Source organism: Centropristis striata, chromosome 21 (genome assembly GCF_030273125.1).
Source record: "Centropristis striata isolate RG_2023a ecotype Rhode Island chromosome 21, C.striata_1.0, whole genome shotgun sequence".
NCBI classification, from domain to species: domain Eukaryota; kingdom Metazoa; phylum Chordata; class Actinopteri; order Perciformes; family Serranidae; genus Centropristis; species Centropristis striata.
The window spans coordinates 7,001,973-7,017,989 of NC_081537.1; the positions used below are offsets into that span (position 1 = coordinate 7,001,973).

At 38.8% G+C, this 16,017-nt stretch overlaps 1 protein-coding gene across 1 annotated transcript in view; it reads right to left on the reverse strand.

The window, feature by feature from the left end:
* LOC131959007 (myosin-16) overlaps positions 1-10,138 on the reverse strand; it is a 40,579-nt gene extending 30,441 nt beyond the window's left edge. Inside the window, exons 1-5 of the mRNA XM_059324089.1 lie at positions 9,863-10,138; positions 7,680-7,784; positions 6,444-6,530; positions 4,943-5,088; positions 3,228-3,318 (exon numbers count right to left, since the gene is read on the reverse strand). Coding sequence (XP_059180072.1) covers positions 3,228-3,318; positions 4,943-5,088; positions 6,444-6,530; positions 7,680-7,784; positions 9,863-10,129 — 696 coding nt within the window. The 5' untranslated portion in view covers positions 10,130-10,138. The remainder of the gene's footprint in view (positions 1-3,227; positions 3,319-4,942; positions 5,089-6,443; positions 6,531-7,679; positions 7,785-9,862) is intronic.
* Positions 10,139-16,017: the final 5,879 nt, after the last annotated feature.

A 16,017-nucleotide genomic window follows, 5' to 3' on the forward strand; every position in this document is an offset into this window, starting at 1 on the left:
AGCTCCTTTGGGCAGTTAGCGGCAGTGTTGCCAACTAAGTGACTTTGTCACTAGATTTAGCGACTTTTCAGACCCCCCTAGCGACTATTTTTCAAAAAAGCGACTAACGATAAATCTAGCAACTTTTTCTGGTGTTACTGGAGACTTTCGGATACTTGTTCTTACTCCACTCATGGGGGCCGGCGGGTCAAAGCAGCACAGTCCTCCTGCAGCAGTCTCTCCCAGCTGCAGTCACAGAGCCGGAGGGGATGTTAACCCCGAGGCTGGAAGTTGTGACAGGAGACAGTGTACTTGCAGTTCTTAACATATTTAGGGTGTTCTTGGTCTTTTTGTCTTCCCCACAACGTTATTCCTCTCTCCTACAGCGTCCATTACAAGTTCATGCACATGGTAAATTATGAAATTTAGGCCATGACGTCATTTAGCGACTTTTTGGACAGCCAATAGCTACTTTTCTAACTGAGGAGTTGGCAACACTGCTCATGGCTACGGACACAGCAGCACCACTGCTGAAAAAAGTTCCAGGGGAAACACTGTAATGTAATCATGTGTGTCCCCTTGTGTACCAACACTAGCACATCTTTGAATTAGAAACTTCCATTCCTGAATAAAGAAACAGACAACCACACATCTGAGGAAGATAATCAGAGTATTTACTGTAAGAGCAGAAATAATGGCTGCTCCTAGCAACACTGTTTGAGGGGAGCAGGAGATGGTTATCAGCTGGGTGTAGGAGGTATGTTTAACCATCCCCTGACAGGCACGGGGCTGTGACTGCTCCAATCATGGAGCAGAGCCCAGCAGCTCTGTTGAAAGGCAGGAATGCTGTTTTAAGAAAAAAAAAACCCTCCACCATCAAAAAGTCCTGCACTGTCACTACATGTGTTACATTTGTAGGATGGATAAGAGGATTTGCATTTTGAGCATGAGTTTTCTTAACCCTTTATCGGGCAAAGAACTGTAATTGGTAACTTCAGTGGATATAAAAATGGGGTCCCCATGTCTCTCTGTTTGGTCGTAGAACCACATTGACTTGTACGAAGAGAAGTTGACTATGACGGCATATTAAGGCAAAGTATGAATAAAAAAAAAAAATACAAATTTACTAGATCAAAGTGGCAAATCTGCTCGAAAAAAGTCACAGATTTACGAGACAATAGTGGGGGGAAAAAACAACTTTTTTCTCGCAGATTCACCACTTTAAATCTCATAAATCTGCACATTTTTTCTCGTAGATTTGACACCTTAAACTTTTTTTCTCAAAATATGTTTTTTTTACACATTCTGGCAGTATGTAATATCCTCCAATATTCTCTAGGGTTGAAATTTGGAATTTGCAAGTATTTCAATGAGTGCCCTATTAGGGGTTAAACCTCTGAAGTCCAGGAGATTTTGGCTCAAATTTGTCAACTTCCTGTGCATTTTTTATTTTTTATTTATTTATTTATTTTTTATCCTGCTGTATCTTCCCTGTTTTAATTGACTGTTTTTACTGTTTTCAATTGTGTCTTGCTGTTTATAATGTGTATGTAAAGCACTTTGAATTACCTTGTGTTGAATTGTGCTATACAAATAAACTTGCCCTTGCCCTTGCATTTATTTCTGTCTCAGTTCAGCATCTTTCAGTCTGTCCTTACATCACACACATGGCTCCTTTTTCAAACTTGGCTATCAGATTTTTCTTCTTCTTTCTTTAATTAACAGTATAAAGCTGCCAGGAACCCAAACTACAAACAAAAGACACAGGTTTCTATGGAAATGTACCAATTTGTTTTACTATTTATATACACAAAAACAGCATAAAAAATAACAAATAACAAAACTAGAAAACATTCGTTTTGCATGTATATTAAAACATAGTAATTCATTGTAGAAAGGAAAATACAATTTTTTAAAAATGGTCTAGAAACATAAATGTCACACTTTGTGAAAGCTCCTATGATTGCACTTTTAACTAGCCTTCTCAGCTTGACTACATGTGATATATAAATAAAGTTATTACTGTGAATAAAACATGTGAAATAGGTGGACTCCAGAGGGTTAAACCAGCTGCAGGTTAAGCAAGATTTAATCAAGGTAATATTATTGGATGTGATGTATGTAATTGCACAGCTTATTAAAAATGTTCACATCTCTTAAATGAGAGGCAGCAGATGGAAGGCACATACCAGTCCTGGTAGATAAGTAACAATGAAAAAGGGACAGCCTTTAAAAGTCTGGAGTCAACTAACTCACTGTTAATCAAAAACTATAAAAACACATCAACGAGCCACACTGGTGTACTGGGTGACATGTTCCTTCATTACCATATACACACAAGTTGTAGTTTATTTTGACTTTTTTCCCCCCATACATCATCATCCATCCCAACTACTCACCAGAGCCCCAAACGTGGATGAATCCACAGCCGAAAATAGTCTCCAACAAATGCACTTTTTCACCTGTTTGCAGTGTTCTGCATGGTTCATTGAATGTGCTCATGGTTTTGGTAAAAAAGTGAACTGGTCTTATCCATTTGCAACTAATGAACGCGAGTGTCATTAGGTCTTGGGAGCAGTCACACACTGTGTCTTGTGGCACAAAGGATTTACAACACCCGGAACGCTGGAGTTGTATGATTTAAACCATGGGTCTCAAACTCACGGCCCACAGGCCAATTGCGGCCCTCGTGACGATATTTTGTGGCCCCCACCTTGATATGAAAGTTTAATGTGAGTTTAATATGAATGGCACTTTACCGTGTTGTGTGTGGAAGGTCACTTTAATTACTTTTTTTGGTAATATTGTGTCTTTTTTGGTAATCTAGTGTTTTTTTCAGTCATTTTGTGTCTTTTTTTACAATATTATATTATATTATATTATATTATATTTAACCTATGTCGTGTACTCTGAGCTAGCCCCTGTGAAGTGTGAACTTGCACACTGACTGGAAAATGACAGAGCCCTTTAAAAAAGGTCATCATCTTTTGAAAATCTTTGTAGAATCAATAGGCTTTGGGATCGATATTGGAGAGAAGGGGAGTATTGAGAAACAGTAACTTACTTACTTGCATTGAATGAACAATTAACAATATAAATGTTTTGTGCAGATGTCAACTTGTCTATAGTAGCCTATATCTGTATGTGTAAACATGTGTTTTGTCCCTGGAGCCTGAGTAAAACACACACTAGATGCATTTTATGTTGACTGTAGAATGCTGTATGTATATACAGATGACAGGTCTGACCTGCTGCTCCTGGCTCTTTCTCTGCAGTCCAATGTTGAGGGCCTCTTCTGCTTCCAGCCTGGAGCTGGTACTGCTGATCTCCAGGTCCTTCCTTCAGAGACAAACACATGTTAAATTCTACATTCATCTGATGAATGGGAAAGAAAGAAAGAGACAAATGAACAAAAAAATACATTTGCTTAAAGAACAGCTCAACTTGTCCAATATCTATCTATAAAGCAAGAAGCGTGTGTGTGTGTGTGTGTGTGTATGCTGACCGTTAGTCAGACTGACCTCAGATTTCATATGTGGCTTGCGCATGGCACGAAGGTGTGCATCCTCGATTTTTAAGATTTTTTAATTAATTTTTCAAAATATCATTATTTACGTAGGACGTGTTGCGGCATTGCACTGTTTCTGATCGGACGCCTTTTAGTGGAGCTCCGCCCCCTTTTAGGGGAGCTCCACCCCATTGTGTGATAGGCCTACACCTGGTCAGTAACACAATTCACTCTGGATTTACAACCTGAATCATCTCATCTGTAAGTCTATTTAGCCTACCTATCTTTAGGAGTTTTAACCCATTTAGGCCTAAAATGCCTGTAAAAAAATGGCTGTAAAACCTCTGGGCGATTTTAAAATAACCCCCTAAAACCTTTTTAGGTTTTAGGTTCTGGAAATTCAACAGAAGTGTCATCGCCTACTAAATAATAGATTTTTCAACCTCTGTAGCAGATAGAAATGAAATTCAAAAAGTATTTGAGAGCTTATACCTGTGGCTTCCATGAGAAGTTGAGTTTATTTGTCCATTTTTTAAAAATCAACGTGTTGCATTGCGACACTCCCACATGTATTCTGATGCATTTCATTGGCCAAGAGACCGAAAATAGGTGGAAAAAACTACAAATACTACAAAACGAGGTATCTGCTTTCCCGGCCTTAATGGTAGAAAAACGCAACAGCGCCCCAGGTTTTAATGGTAGAAATGCGGTAATGCTTTCCCGGCTTAAATGGGTTAAAGTGCGCTACAAGGTTCAATTTTCCAATAATATTTGAAGAGTTTCCAGCGAATATCAATGTTCAATGTGTATGTGCTGGATGGTGTGCGTACCTTATGAAAAGTAAGTGTTTTATGGAGTTGCAGACGTTGTATTCGTCTGCATGTAATGTACAAATACATATTTCCACTACGGGCACTGCACTAGTTTAATATTTGATTCGAGGATTGATGGATTCAGCCCCAGGAGTTTGGAGTTTAGTCAAACTGAGTGACAGACTTCATATTCTCTTCCAATTAAAACTGTTTGGAAAACACAGCACCTTAGCAACAAGGTGAGTCACTCACTTTATTAAAGCTCACAGAGAAAGAGGGCCATGCAGGTGATGCCAAAGGCAAAACATTGTCATATTATTGAGGACAGATAGCAACATGTTGGGATGTTACTGAATGCCAGGCGGGGGAAACAGTGATGATCTGAACTTCAAAAAAAATGTGTGATGTGGCTCAGTACATAGTACAGCTAAACATGTTTACAAAATCAACCTGTTATTATTTAATAGGGAATAACCACAACGAGCAAAGGGAGATGAAAGGTTACAGCCATGTTAGCAAAAATTGCTTTAAACTAAATGCGAAGTTAGTTGTTTTATTGACAAGTGAATGCCAAAGTCATCAGGACAGGTGTTGCATCATCAAATCTGATGTCATGTATGATGTTCGCGTGCTTGTCTTTGACCTTTTGATGAGGTCTTCCAGCCCACTCCTATTCCTCTGCATGTCTCCCAGACTCTCCTGTGTGGATCTGGTGTCACTCTCCAATCTCCTCCTGCTCTTCTCCATCTCGGCACGCTGATAGCGCTCCTGCTCCAGCTGGTACCCCAACTGAACACAAACAACGAAACAGGAATGTAAAGACATAAAAAAAAGGTCTGTTAGCCACCAGATCCTCCTCTCGTCACGCACAGAACTCGGATTTTCAGGTTCTGCCCTCCGATGGTTCGAGTCCTACCTATCAGGGAGATCTTTTACAGTATCTTGGAAGACAGAAGTGTCCAAACTACAAAACCTTTCCACTGGGGTGCCTCAAGGATCAGTGCTTGGCCCCCTTCTCTTCTCAATTTGCACCACCTCACTTGGCACAATCATCCACAGTCATGGCTTCTCGTACCATCGTACCCACCAAACGACCCCACAGTCTCGGCCCACATCTCTTTTTATATTGATCCTTTATTATATTTAATTAATTCTATAACTTTTATACATAAAATTAAGTTTATTCAGTGTTTCTTGACATTTGCCAAAGCCTCCTGGCTAACTGGGTTACAATTAGGTCAAATAACCTTTAGTTTCCATTGTTCACATTTTAGAGCTCTGAACGTCCCATGACTCGGTCTATGCACGCTTCCATTTTGGCAGGAAAAGTGCAGGCAAAATGCAATGCGTCAGAAAATAACATCAGCAATGGGCAGTGTAATGTAATCTTGTGTTAACTTGAATGTAGCGTTAGCTAATGTTTGTCCTTTATTCTCAGTTACCAATAATTCACTACATATCACTGTCTGAATGCATTTTGAAAGATACCAACTGAAATACACCTTTATGACAAACAGCAGTTACCATGAGAATGCCATAAAGACCATGTGTACATTTCAGCACATGATTTACAATTTTATGCATAAATTCGTGGTGATTGATTTGTACCGTGACCACAGATGTCTTAAATGTGACCAAACATTTTTAAATTGTGCACATATTTGTAAACTGTAATGGATTTGTAAATTGTGGCACAGATTTAGAAATGATTAAATACATTTGTAAACTATGTCCAAAGGATTTGAAACCTGTGCACCCCAGATTTGTTACATCTGCTCACAAATAAGTTAATTGTGTCAATGGATTTTTAAACCATGCTCACACATTTGTAAACTGTGCACACAGATTTATACACTTTTCCCATTGACTTGCTAACTATGCTTCCTCCCACAGTCCAAAAACATGCAACTTAGGTTTAATTGGTGACTCTAAATTGCCCGTAGGAGTGAATGAGAGTGTGAATTTTGTCTGTCTCTATGTGTCAGCCCTGTGATGGTCTGATGACCTGTCCAGGGTGTACTCTGCCTCTGCCCAATGTCAGCTGGGATTGGCTCCAGCAACTTGAGTTTGAATAAGCAGTTAAGGACAATGGATGAATAAATCAATGAATATATATGTCAGTAAATATACATAATTGAACTTACATCTTCAGCCTGCATCTGTAGCTTGGTTTTCTCTTTGTTCAGCAGGTACACCTTCTCCCCTTCACTCTTTAGGTCCTTGCTGGCCCGCTTTTAGGATGAAACAAGATGTTTAAGCCTGGGCTGCACATGTTTCCCTCAATCACTGATCCACAATAGCATTGCCTCACATCCATCTGTCTGCCACATTGGAGTTGTTAGTTTGCAGAGAAAATGTTCAAAGTAATCACCAGTTTGTTCTGATGGATCATAGATTTTCTCTCCGTCTTTGGAACAGCTCTTATACTAAGTCAATTCATCAGATTTATCACAAGCTTCTCTTTGTATTCTACACTAAATCTGCAATCTGAAACATGTTCAACAAATAGTAGGAAGATAATGTGGCCTGATGCTAAATTGCCCCACATAATGATGCAGGGCTGCTACTGTTGGTAAAGCATCTGGGAAAGATGAGTGAACACAGTATGATGAGGTTGTTGCGGGTAAAGATGTCTTTGGATTTCAAAGCTTCTGCTCTACTTTTCAAAGCAGAGAGTGCTGTGTGACTGATAGAGAGCACATTTATGATGAGTGCCACTTTTGGCAGGTTCACAGGCAATATGGTTCTATTTTCCTAAATTGATGTTACATTCTCAGTTTTCTCTATATATTCTGATAAATGGGGCAACGGCATTGATTAAACTAGTAAATTATTACAAATAGAGCCAAATAGAATTGCATGCTGTGTCAGTACTGGCATTGTGTACATTAGGGATGGGCAACTTAAATGCTGGAGGGGGCCACAATTTTTCATGGACACTACCACAGGGCCACATATAGGACCGTGCACTTAACCAGATATGATGAAACTGCAATTTTAAATATGTTTACAGTGCAGTAACTTAACACATTTCATGCTCAAATGCATGTATAACAGTAAAAATAGGAATACTAAAGGTTTGAAGCCAATAACAAATAACCACTTACTGTGATTTCTTTATTTTCAGTGCAAGAACAGCAGACCAACATTAATTGCAAGAAGTAATTTTGTGCATTTCTACACTGCACTTTAAGATTTCATGCTCAAATGCATGTAGTCCTACTGAGGGTCACTTCAAGTGTGGGCGCGGGCCGTTTTTTCATCCTTTCCTCTAAAGTCCTCCAACTTTATAATTGCTTTAATGGCCCTTAATACTTATTACTTCATAATGTACAGCAATATTATACCCCGAACCTTGACAGCACTCATTGTGCTCTCACCTGGCTGAACTCCAACAGATGGTCCTTTTCCTTCTGGAGCTTCTGCACGGCCTCGTCTTTGTGAAAAAGCTCTTTTGACAGCCTCCTTAGCTCAAAATCTAATGACTAAAAAGAAAGAGAGAATGGTCATAACCATTTAAAACCATTTAAACATCAATGATGGATTGTGAATATAATGGATTCTATCCGCAGGCTCTGTAAAAGAAATGATCTCCTTACATGAGAGAAACAGACATCATTATTTTTGCCTTTTTATTGTGCACATCAGAGCTTTATTTGCATGTGAAATACTGGCTAAAATTGTGGACATGTGGAATTAATGAGTCAAGTGACATAGTTTAAAATCTGTTCAAGCAGTGGACTACAGATGCAACCCAGACGACAGAAAAATATATACTGTGGTGCCACTTTGGACGCTTGAAATGTATTGTTAAACAATACATTTCAGAACGGCTAGAGAATTGAATTCTGCTCTAAACTTTTGCTGCCTTGGATCAAACACATTATGTCCTGTCATAGACTGTTATGACAGCATACCATAAATATTAGACATGGTTACATCCTTCCTTTTTCAAAGCCGTGTGTCAACTCATCACACAGGTCTGGTCTTGTTGCATTCACTGTAAAACACACTTACAGTGTCTTTACCATGTGGGAGACCACAGAGCAAAGAAAATCTCTCCATAAAGCCAGAGTCATCACCTGAGGATATGACATATTGATTTTCTCGTGAAACTTAACCACATGTACTCACACATTTGGTATTCCATTTATGCCAATAGATCCCCCTACCCTATTCCTGAGCAATAATCTTTTAAAACAAAAGTAGGTGTATAAGTTGTCCTAATAAACTAGGACATAAAGAACTTCCCACTCTGTTCCCACACAGTTACCTTGATTCCGAAACAATTTACCCGCCATGACATAGTTGCAAGACCAGCCAAAATAATAATGAGTCCAGGGCACCCTCGGGACCAGGTTCCAGTAAATATGTCTGAGGTGAGCAATGAAGCACAAAGAGGCGGGAAAAAAAAACAATGAGCCCAAGCAATACCCTCTAGAGCAGGGGTCCCAAACTCAAATTACCTAGGGGCCACTGGAGGCAGTATCAAAATGACCACAATAAAAGACACAAAATGACCAAAAAAAGACACAAAATGACCGAAAAAAAACCTAAATTACTTTAAAAAAAAAGACACAAAATGACCAAAAAAAGACACAAAATGACTAAAAAAAAGACACAAAATGACCAAAAAAAAGACACAAAATGACCCAAAAAAGACACAAAATTACCAAAAAAAGACACAAAATTACCAAAAAAAGACACAAAATGACTGAAAAAACACTAAATTACTTAAAAAATACACAAAATTACCAAAAAATGACACAAATGACCAAAAAATACACAACATTACTAAAAAAAAAAAGACACAAAATTATTAGAAAAAGTCACAAAATTACCCAAAAAAGACACAGAATTACAAAAAAGACACAAAATTACTTAAAAAAGACACAAAATTACCAAAAAAGACAGAAAATATTTCAGACTCTATTCCACTCTTTATGCTTAATCAGGAAGCTTCTGAGCTGTAAATATCATAAAAATCTGTATTAGGAAGTGTGAATTCTGCTTTTTATTGTTCAAAGGATTTGAAGCTGCCATCCTTATGGAGTTGTTATAATCTAGTCAGACCGTGCTCTGTCCATTTCCTGAAGCCTACATCAATATGACAAGGCTTAAAGTCCATTATGTACCCAATAGGAGCGATTGCTGAAATAGTTTTAGGTAAACCAAATGTTGATTTTTGTCTCCTCCAGATTTTTAGTGTGACCCTGGTCCAATGGCCAATTTGAGTTTCCTTGATGGAAATGTCCAGGAAAGGTAGACCCATAAGGGGTCTTTCACATAAACTTTTCTCTATGTTTAGTGAGCATGTACATTATTTTAGGTATGGGATTGTTTTGGCACGTTCTGACAGGTATAAAAGCACATCATCAGCATACTGGAACAGTTTATGGTGTTCCTCATTTATTGTTATGCCTTAATCATTCTTTTAAAGTAAAATTGCATGCTTGAAACAGCATATGCATCTTTTATATTGTGAAATGATCAAGATCAAGAGCTCCTTTTAACTTTTGTTTTGTGGTAATCCATTTACTCAAACACTCACATAAAGTTCTACCTGTTTATTGTGCTCAGCCACAGTCAGGGTGCTCTCCAGTTCATCCAGGTCTCTCCTAAGGCTGCTGCACTCGGCCTCCAGCCTTTCTCTGTGGAGGGCGAGCTGGGCTGAACACTCCTCCTCTTCCTCCAAACGCTCTGACAGACCTGACAGCTGGCACTCCAGCTGGATGCAGCGCTGCTCAGATACCTGGACACTCTCCTGCTCCTTGAGGAAAACAAACACAAAGAGAGCTGTGTCAATGTTGGATAACATACAGCATTTCATACGTGATTTTTTTCCTGATAATTTCAGATTTTCATGTATCATATATTTCCGATTTTGGATTAGCTAGAATCAATTTTGTGCATTCATCCTATATGAGATTGTGTGTTCTGCAGAGCCCAGTATACCTGTATTCAGTTCTAGCTCCGTTTAGGTTCACATTAACAAGTTTAGAAGAATAAATTCCATCTTGAAACACAAGATTTAAAATTCATGATAGCGTAATTTGTTAATGGGAAACTGACTAAATGTAAATACATTAAAATACTACTAAACACTAAAATAAAAAATGTCTCATATGGATGTTGAAAATTGTAATTTGCTGTATGCTACAACATGATACAGTTTCTCAGTTGATTTCTAAGATCAGAATTTGCATTTTCAAAACTACTTGTTGAACCCTCACATCACATCGTCACAATTATTATTTTTTTTTTATTGCAAATCCTTTTGGCCCATTCATGAAAATAATGATGTACAAGTGTCTGTTTCCTACACTATGAATTGCTCATGTCATGTCGATCAATATACACTACAGGCCAAAAGTTTGGAAGCAACTTAAATTTTCTGTTCATAATGGCTTTCTTAAAAACCAGTATGGATCCTTTGGATTTTTGGATGTGTTCACTGCATGATCATACTTTATCTTTATTGAATTGAACCATTTTCCTCAATTTACCTTTAGGTATACATTGATGTTACCAGACCATTGCTGAATAAATGTTAACAAAAGAAAAGAAGGGCTTAGTTTTAGGGTTGAGAAGATTTGGACAACTTTGTCACAACTTCAGTTGCAAAATTTAAAAAAACAAATCACAGCTTGCATGATTCGCTTTAGCTCTTTGGCTTTTGAGAGTTTGGATACAAACATCCCAATAAATCTCAACTGTGTTCATATCTCTGACAAATTACCACAGAAATGGATCAAACTGAAGCAGCTGAGTAAAGAAACAAGAGTTCAGATTTATACATTAAGGAAAGAAGGATACACAAAGTCTAAGTAATAGGAACCCACAGAACTGATAATTATAGTAAAATGTGTTCTAATAAGTGACTCTTTATATAATAATCACGTTTATTTTTAATGCAAAGTATAGCAATGAAACTATGAGCTTTGTTTGTAAAAATTTGCCCTGTAGTATATATATATATATATATATATATATATATATATATATATATATATATATATATATGTATATATATATATATATATATATATATATATATATGTATGTATGTATGTATGTATGTATGTATGTATGTATGTATGTATTTTAATTATCTGTATTTTTTTTGTAAATTCTTCTCTACTGATGAATTGCTCCAAGGTGAATCTTGACCTTCCTTAGTGAAGGGGAATGTATGAAGTGTTAGATCAATAAATAATCCTAAAGAGTTGTAGAAAGGCTGTCCTATAATTCCCAACACATTACTGCATCTACAGTTAAGAGTATTTCTGTCTTTGTCCCATGAAACGATGTTAAACAGTTTCTTTTCTCTTCTTTTCTTCATCACAATGACATGGTCTGTCAACAAATGACAAAGTACAAACAGTAACGGTGTAAATGTCTCTTGCAATCAGTATCTCACATACAGTATTGTGTAATTTTATACTGTAGAAAGTGATATATGTGCTGCCCGGAAAAACACAGTCTTTGGAATTTTCAACCATTGTCCTCAAAAACTTCACCAAACAGTACACTGTTATTATAGTCACAAGATGACTCAGCATTTTGACAGTTTTCTTTGGAAACAATGTCCTGCCATTCTGATGGCACTGACTGATGTTCATTGACAAAAATGTTTAGTTTTGAGAAAATAGTGCAGTGCCCGTAGGAAGTATGTATTTTTACATTACATTACAACCAGTCAGGAGAAGAGTTAAACCTGTCAGTGGTGTTTTCTGCTCTTTTTTTTAAACTAGTGCAGTGCCCGTACGAAGTATGTATTCATATAGTGCAAGATTGTATTTTGTAGGTAATGCTAATGCCTCTTGCTAGTGTAACCTTAAATAACACAGAAATCTGTCTTTCCGTCTGTATTATGCTTAGCTTTCAGTTAATGAAGATTTTTTTTTTACTGTTTTCAATGGATCAAACTGATGTGGAAGAAAGGACTTAAATCTCCGCTTAGCATGCTAATTATGAGATAGCACATTACGCAGTATGCTGCACTACAAGTACATTAACATGAACCCAATTAGCTGATATACTATATTGCATGTAAGTATCTCATATCAAATGATTATGGGCATTACGCTAAGCAACATGAATGCCATCCCTGAATTACATAGCAATGCAACATAAGAAGTGAATAAAGCTAAATCTCCGCTTAGCATGCTAATCGCGAATAACAGAATTTGCACAGACCACTACACCGTCTGCAACTCCATAAAACACTTACTTTTCATAAGGTACCACACCATACAGCACATACACATTGAACATTGATATTTGCTGGAAACTATTTGAATATTATTGGAAAATCGAACCTTGTAGCCACTTTAAAACTCCTAAAGATAGGTAGGCTAAATAGACTTACAGATGAGATGAGTCAGGGTGTAAATCCAGAGTGAATTGTGTTACTGACCAGGTGTAGGCCTATCACACAATGGGGCGGAGCTCCCCTAAAGGGGGCGGAGCTCCCCTAAAAGGCGTCCGATCGGAAACAGTGCAATGCTTCAACAGGTGCTATGTAAATCATGATATTTTGAAAAATGAATTAAAAAATCTTCAAAATCGAGGATGCACACCTTTGTGCCATGCGCAAGACACATACGAAATCTTAGGTCAGTCTGACTAACGGTCAGCGAGATATGAACTAGACACACATCTTGCTTTTATAGATAGATTAACACTTTGCAAACGTAAGGATGATTCAAGAAATGTACCAAACCAACTGCGAAAAAGTGTAATATCCCAGCTGCAACAGAAATATTGATTGTTTCATTTTAACACAACATGACTAGAGTGTGAAAAAGGTAATAATTTGTAAAAGGCTAAGAATAAAGCAAAGATAGAGACAATTAGTTCATACAAAGAGCCTCTTACCACTGCAAGATGAAACTTATCCTCCCTCAAGTCAGAAGAAACCTTTCCTTTGTTCATTTGGAGTTGCCTTAATATACTACAGCTGAAGAGGCAAAACAGTGACGCACAGTATTGACTTGATAAGCAAGTTCTATCAAACACCAGATGACTTATTCAACAGCCATCCATAACAGGAATGAAAGGATCTGATTGTGAGAGCCTGCTCTGGTTACTGTTACTTTCGTTTGGACCAGTCATCATGGGCAAGGCATTTAGAGCGAGCTAATATCTGGGCATTTAGTGAAATGATCACATGATGACATTTCCATCTGCATTTTTTTTCCATAAAAGTACATGTTAACTACATTTTACACTTACTTAAACAGACCTTGTCTTTTCTTTTGGGGCATTTTTGCCTTTAATGGACAGGGCAGCTGGTGGAGATAGACTGGAAAGGGAGAGAGAGAGACAGGGGATGGCAGCCACCAAAAGACCGCAAGTCAGAATTGTACCCGCAGCTCCTTGTGCAGACCTTTTCCACACTTACTTTACTTAAGTCCTTTGCTCCTCTAGGGAGATCTTACTGAGCACCCAGATCCTGCTCTTTTTGTCGGCCTCTGTCCCTCTGTTAGTGTCCACAACACTGCCACTAAGGCCCAGTTTACACGAGGACGCTTGCGGGTAAAAACAACAAAATATTTTATCGGAAGTGCCGTTCGTTTAGACGGTGACGGCGTTTTTGGGGCTTAAACACATAAAAATCTGAAACCACCCTTCAGAGTGTAAAACTTGAATACGCTCCGCCGTAGCGTGTCCGTCTACACTGCCAAGATGCAAAACTCTGCTCAGATCTGCTCACATACATGCGCCAGTACAGGGAAATAAACAAAAATGTGGGATTATTTCCATGCGTCGGACCTTCAAGCTGCTCTGGCAGCTCTAATAAACTTACAGGAGTCTTTCCATCAAATGTACAGGATATAGTATTACTGAACAGAGAAGGATCTGTAATTACCTCTATCAAATTTTGGATGCATCAAATCGACAGAGGCGAGCCAGACGGTTTTGGACGAGACCTGGGAGATCTAGTGATGGTGGAGAACTTTGTGGAAGGAGTAGCTGATGAGAATGCGTGGCGTGAAAACTTCCACATGCCCAAAGATGCTCTTATCGCTTTAAGTGATGCCGCCTGGCATGCATACAATCGAATTCCACACACTTTAGCGTCACCGTATGCAAGCACATTTCCTCCCGCTCATCTAAACGCGGAATAAAAAGTGAAGACGCGACGCCACTTTTGCGTCTTCTGTTCAGACCGTCATCATGTAAACGTAGCCTAAGTATGTGAAAACTTTCACCGCCTCGAAGGCTGGGTTGTGTATCATCATAAGAGTTGCCGGTTTTGGAGTGGATCTTCATTACCTTGTCTTTGCTGTATTGGGTGTCAGACCAAGTTTTGACGCAGCTTGTGTGAGCCTGTCCGTCTTCTGCATTTGTATGTGTCTGTGAGAAAGGAGAGCCATTTCATCCGAAGTCAGGACAGATTTGTTTCCCGTAGGATCCAGTCGACTGCCAAGAGGAACAAGAATGGTGAGAGTAGACACCCCTGCCTCACACTCATCCTGACATTAAAGCTCCAGGAGAGTTGGCCTGCATTGATGACTTTGTATGATGTTCCTTCATATGAAATCTTGATTACGTGTTGAAATTCATGTTGGTTGAAATTCCATAATGGTTCATTAGGGGTAATAGTGTTGTCCTGTCTAAGCTTTTAAATGCTTCCCCAAAGTCGATAAAGTTGATGTAGAGGATGTGCTCCATTCAACAGACCTTTGAATGATGGTGTGCAGTGTTGCTATGTGGTCCGTACATGATCGATCTTTCTTAAATCCTGTTTGCACCGCTCCTCAATGGCTTCCTGGAGGCTGTTGAGAATGACCCGGTTGAAGATTTTACTGGGTACATAAAATAGGGTGATCCCCCAGTAAGTGTTGCACTTTCTTTGGTCACCTTTCCTTGGCAATTTGGCAATATGACCTTCTGTAGGTGTCCTTACCTCCTTTCGCAAATAAGCCATAAAGAATGTCTGTTGACAAGTTTGGATCTATTTTAAGGGCTTCAGGTGGAGTACTGCCAGGGCCAGCAGTTTATTGCACTCCATGTTTTCCCCAATATTGCCTCATATCCCTTGTTTTGGGCTTCAATCTTGTTGTCGAAATCCCCCATCAGGATTATGAGGTCTCTGGCTCCAATACTACCAAGTAGTATTGGGACAACAAAGCTTTTTGAAGCATTTGCTTTATTTTTTGACCCCACTAGATGGCGGTCTTGGCCTAAAAAAAAGGCTTCAGCAATGGTTAGCGAGTGTGTTTTCAGCCCTTTGTTGAACAAAGGGTGCCATCTCTTGGGCTCCGTAAATAAAGCAAATCCTTCACGAAGCTTCGTTGTCCCAACACTACAACCAAGTACGTGGTTCAAACTGATAAAAATCTGGCCTTGACCTCCTCATCTCCATTGTTGGGTGGTGCATAGCACTGCATTTTGTGGGGTTTGAATCTCCTGTTGTTGGTTTTTTAAGGTTACGGAAATGAGACAAGAGCTGATGGGTTTCCATACAGTTAGGGTTTCTTTAGTGTTGCCATCATGATGGTCACTCCCTCTGTATGCTTGGCTCCCTTGTCTTAATCTCCAGAGTAGATAATGGACTTCCCATGGTCCTGCCCAGGACTGAGAGGTTTTAGTGCACCATTTCTTTAGCAAAAATGGCAGCGTTGCCAGCCTGGGGCATGATTGGATGTTCCATTGCCCAACATGGGTGGATTTCCTTGGTGTCAGAAGCTGTGTCACCTTCCAGCTCCC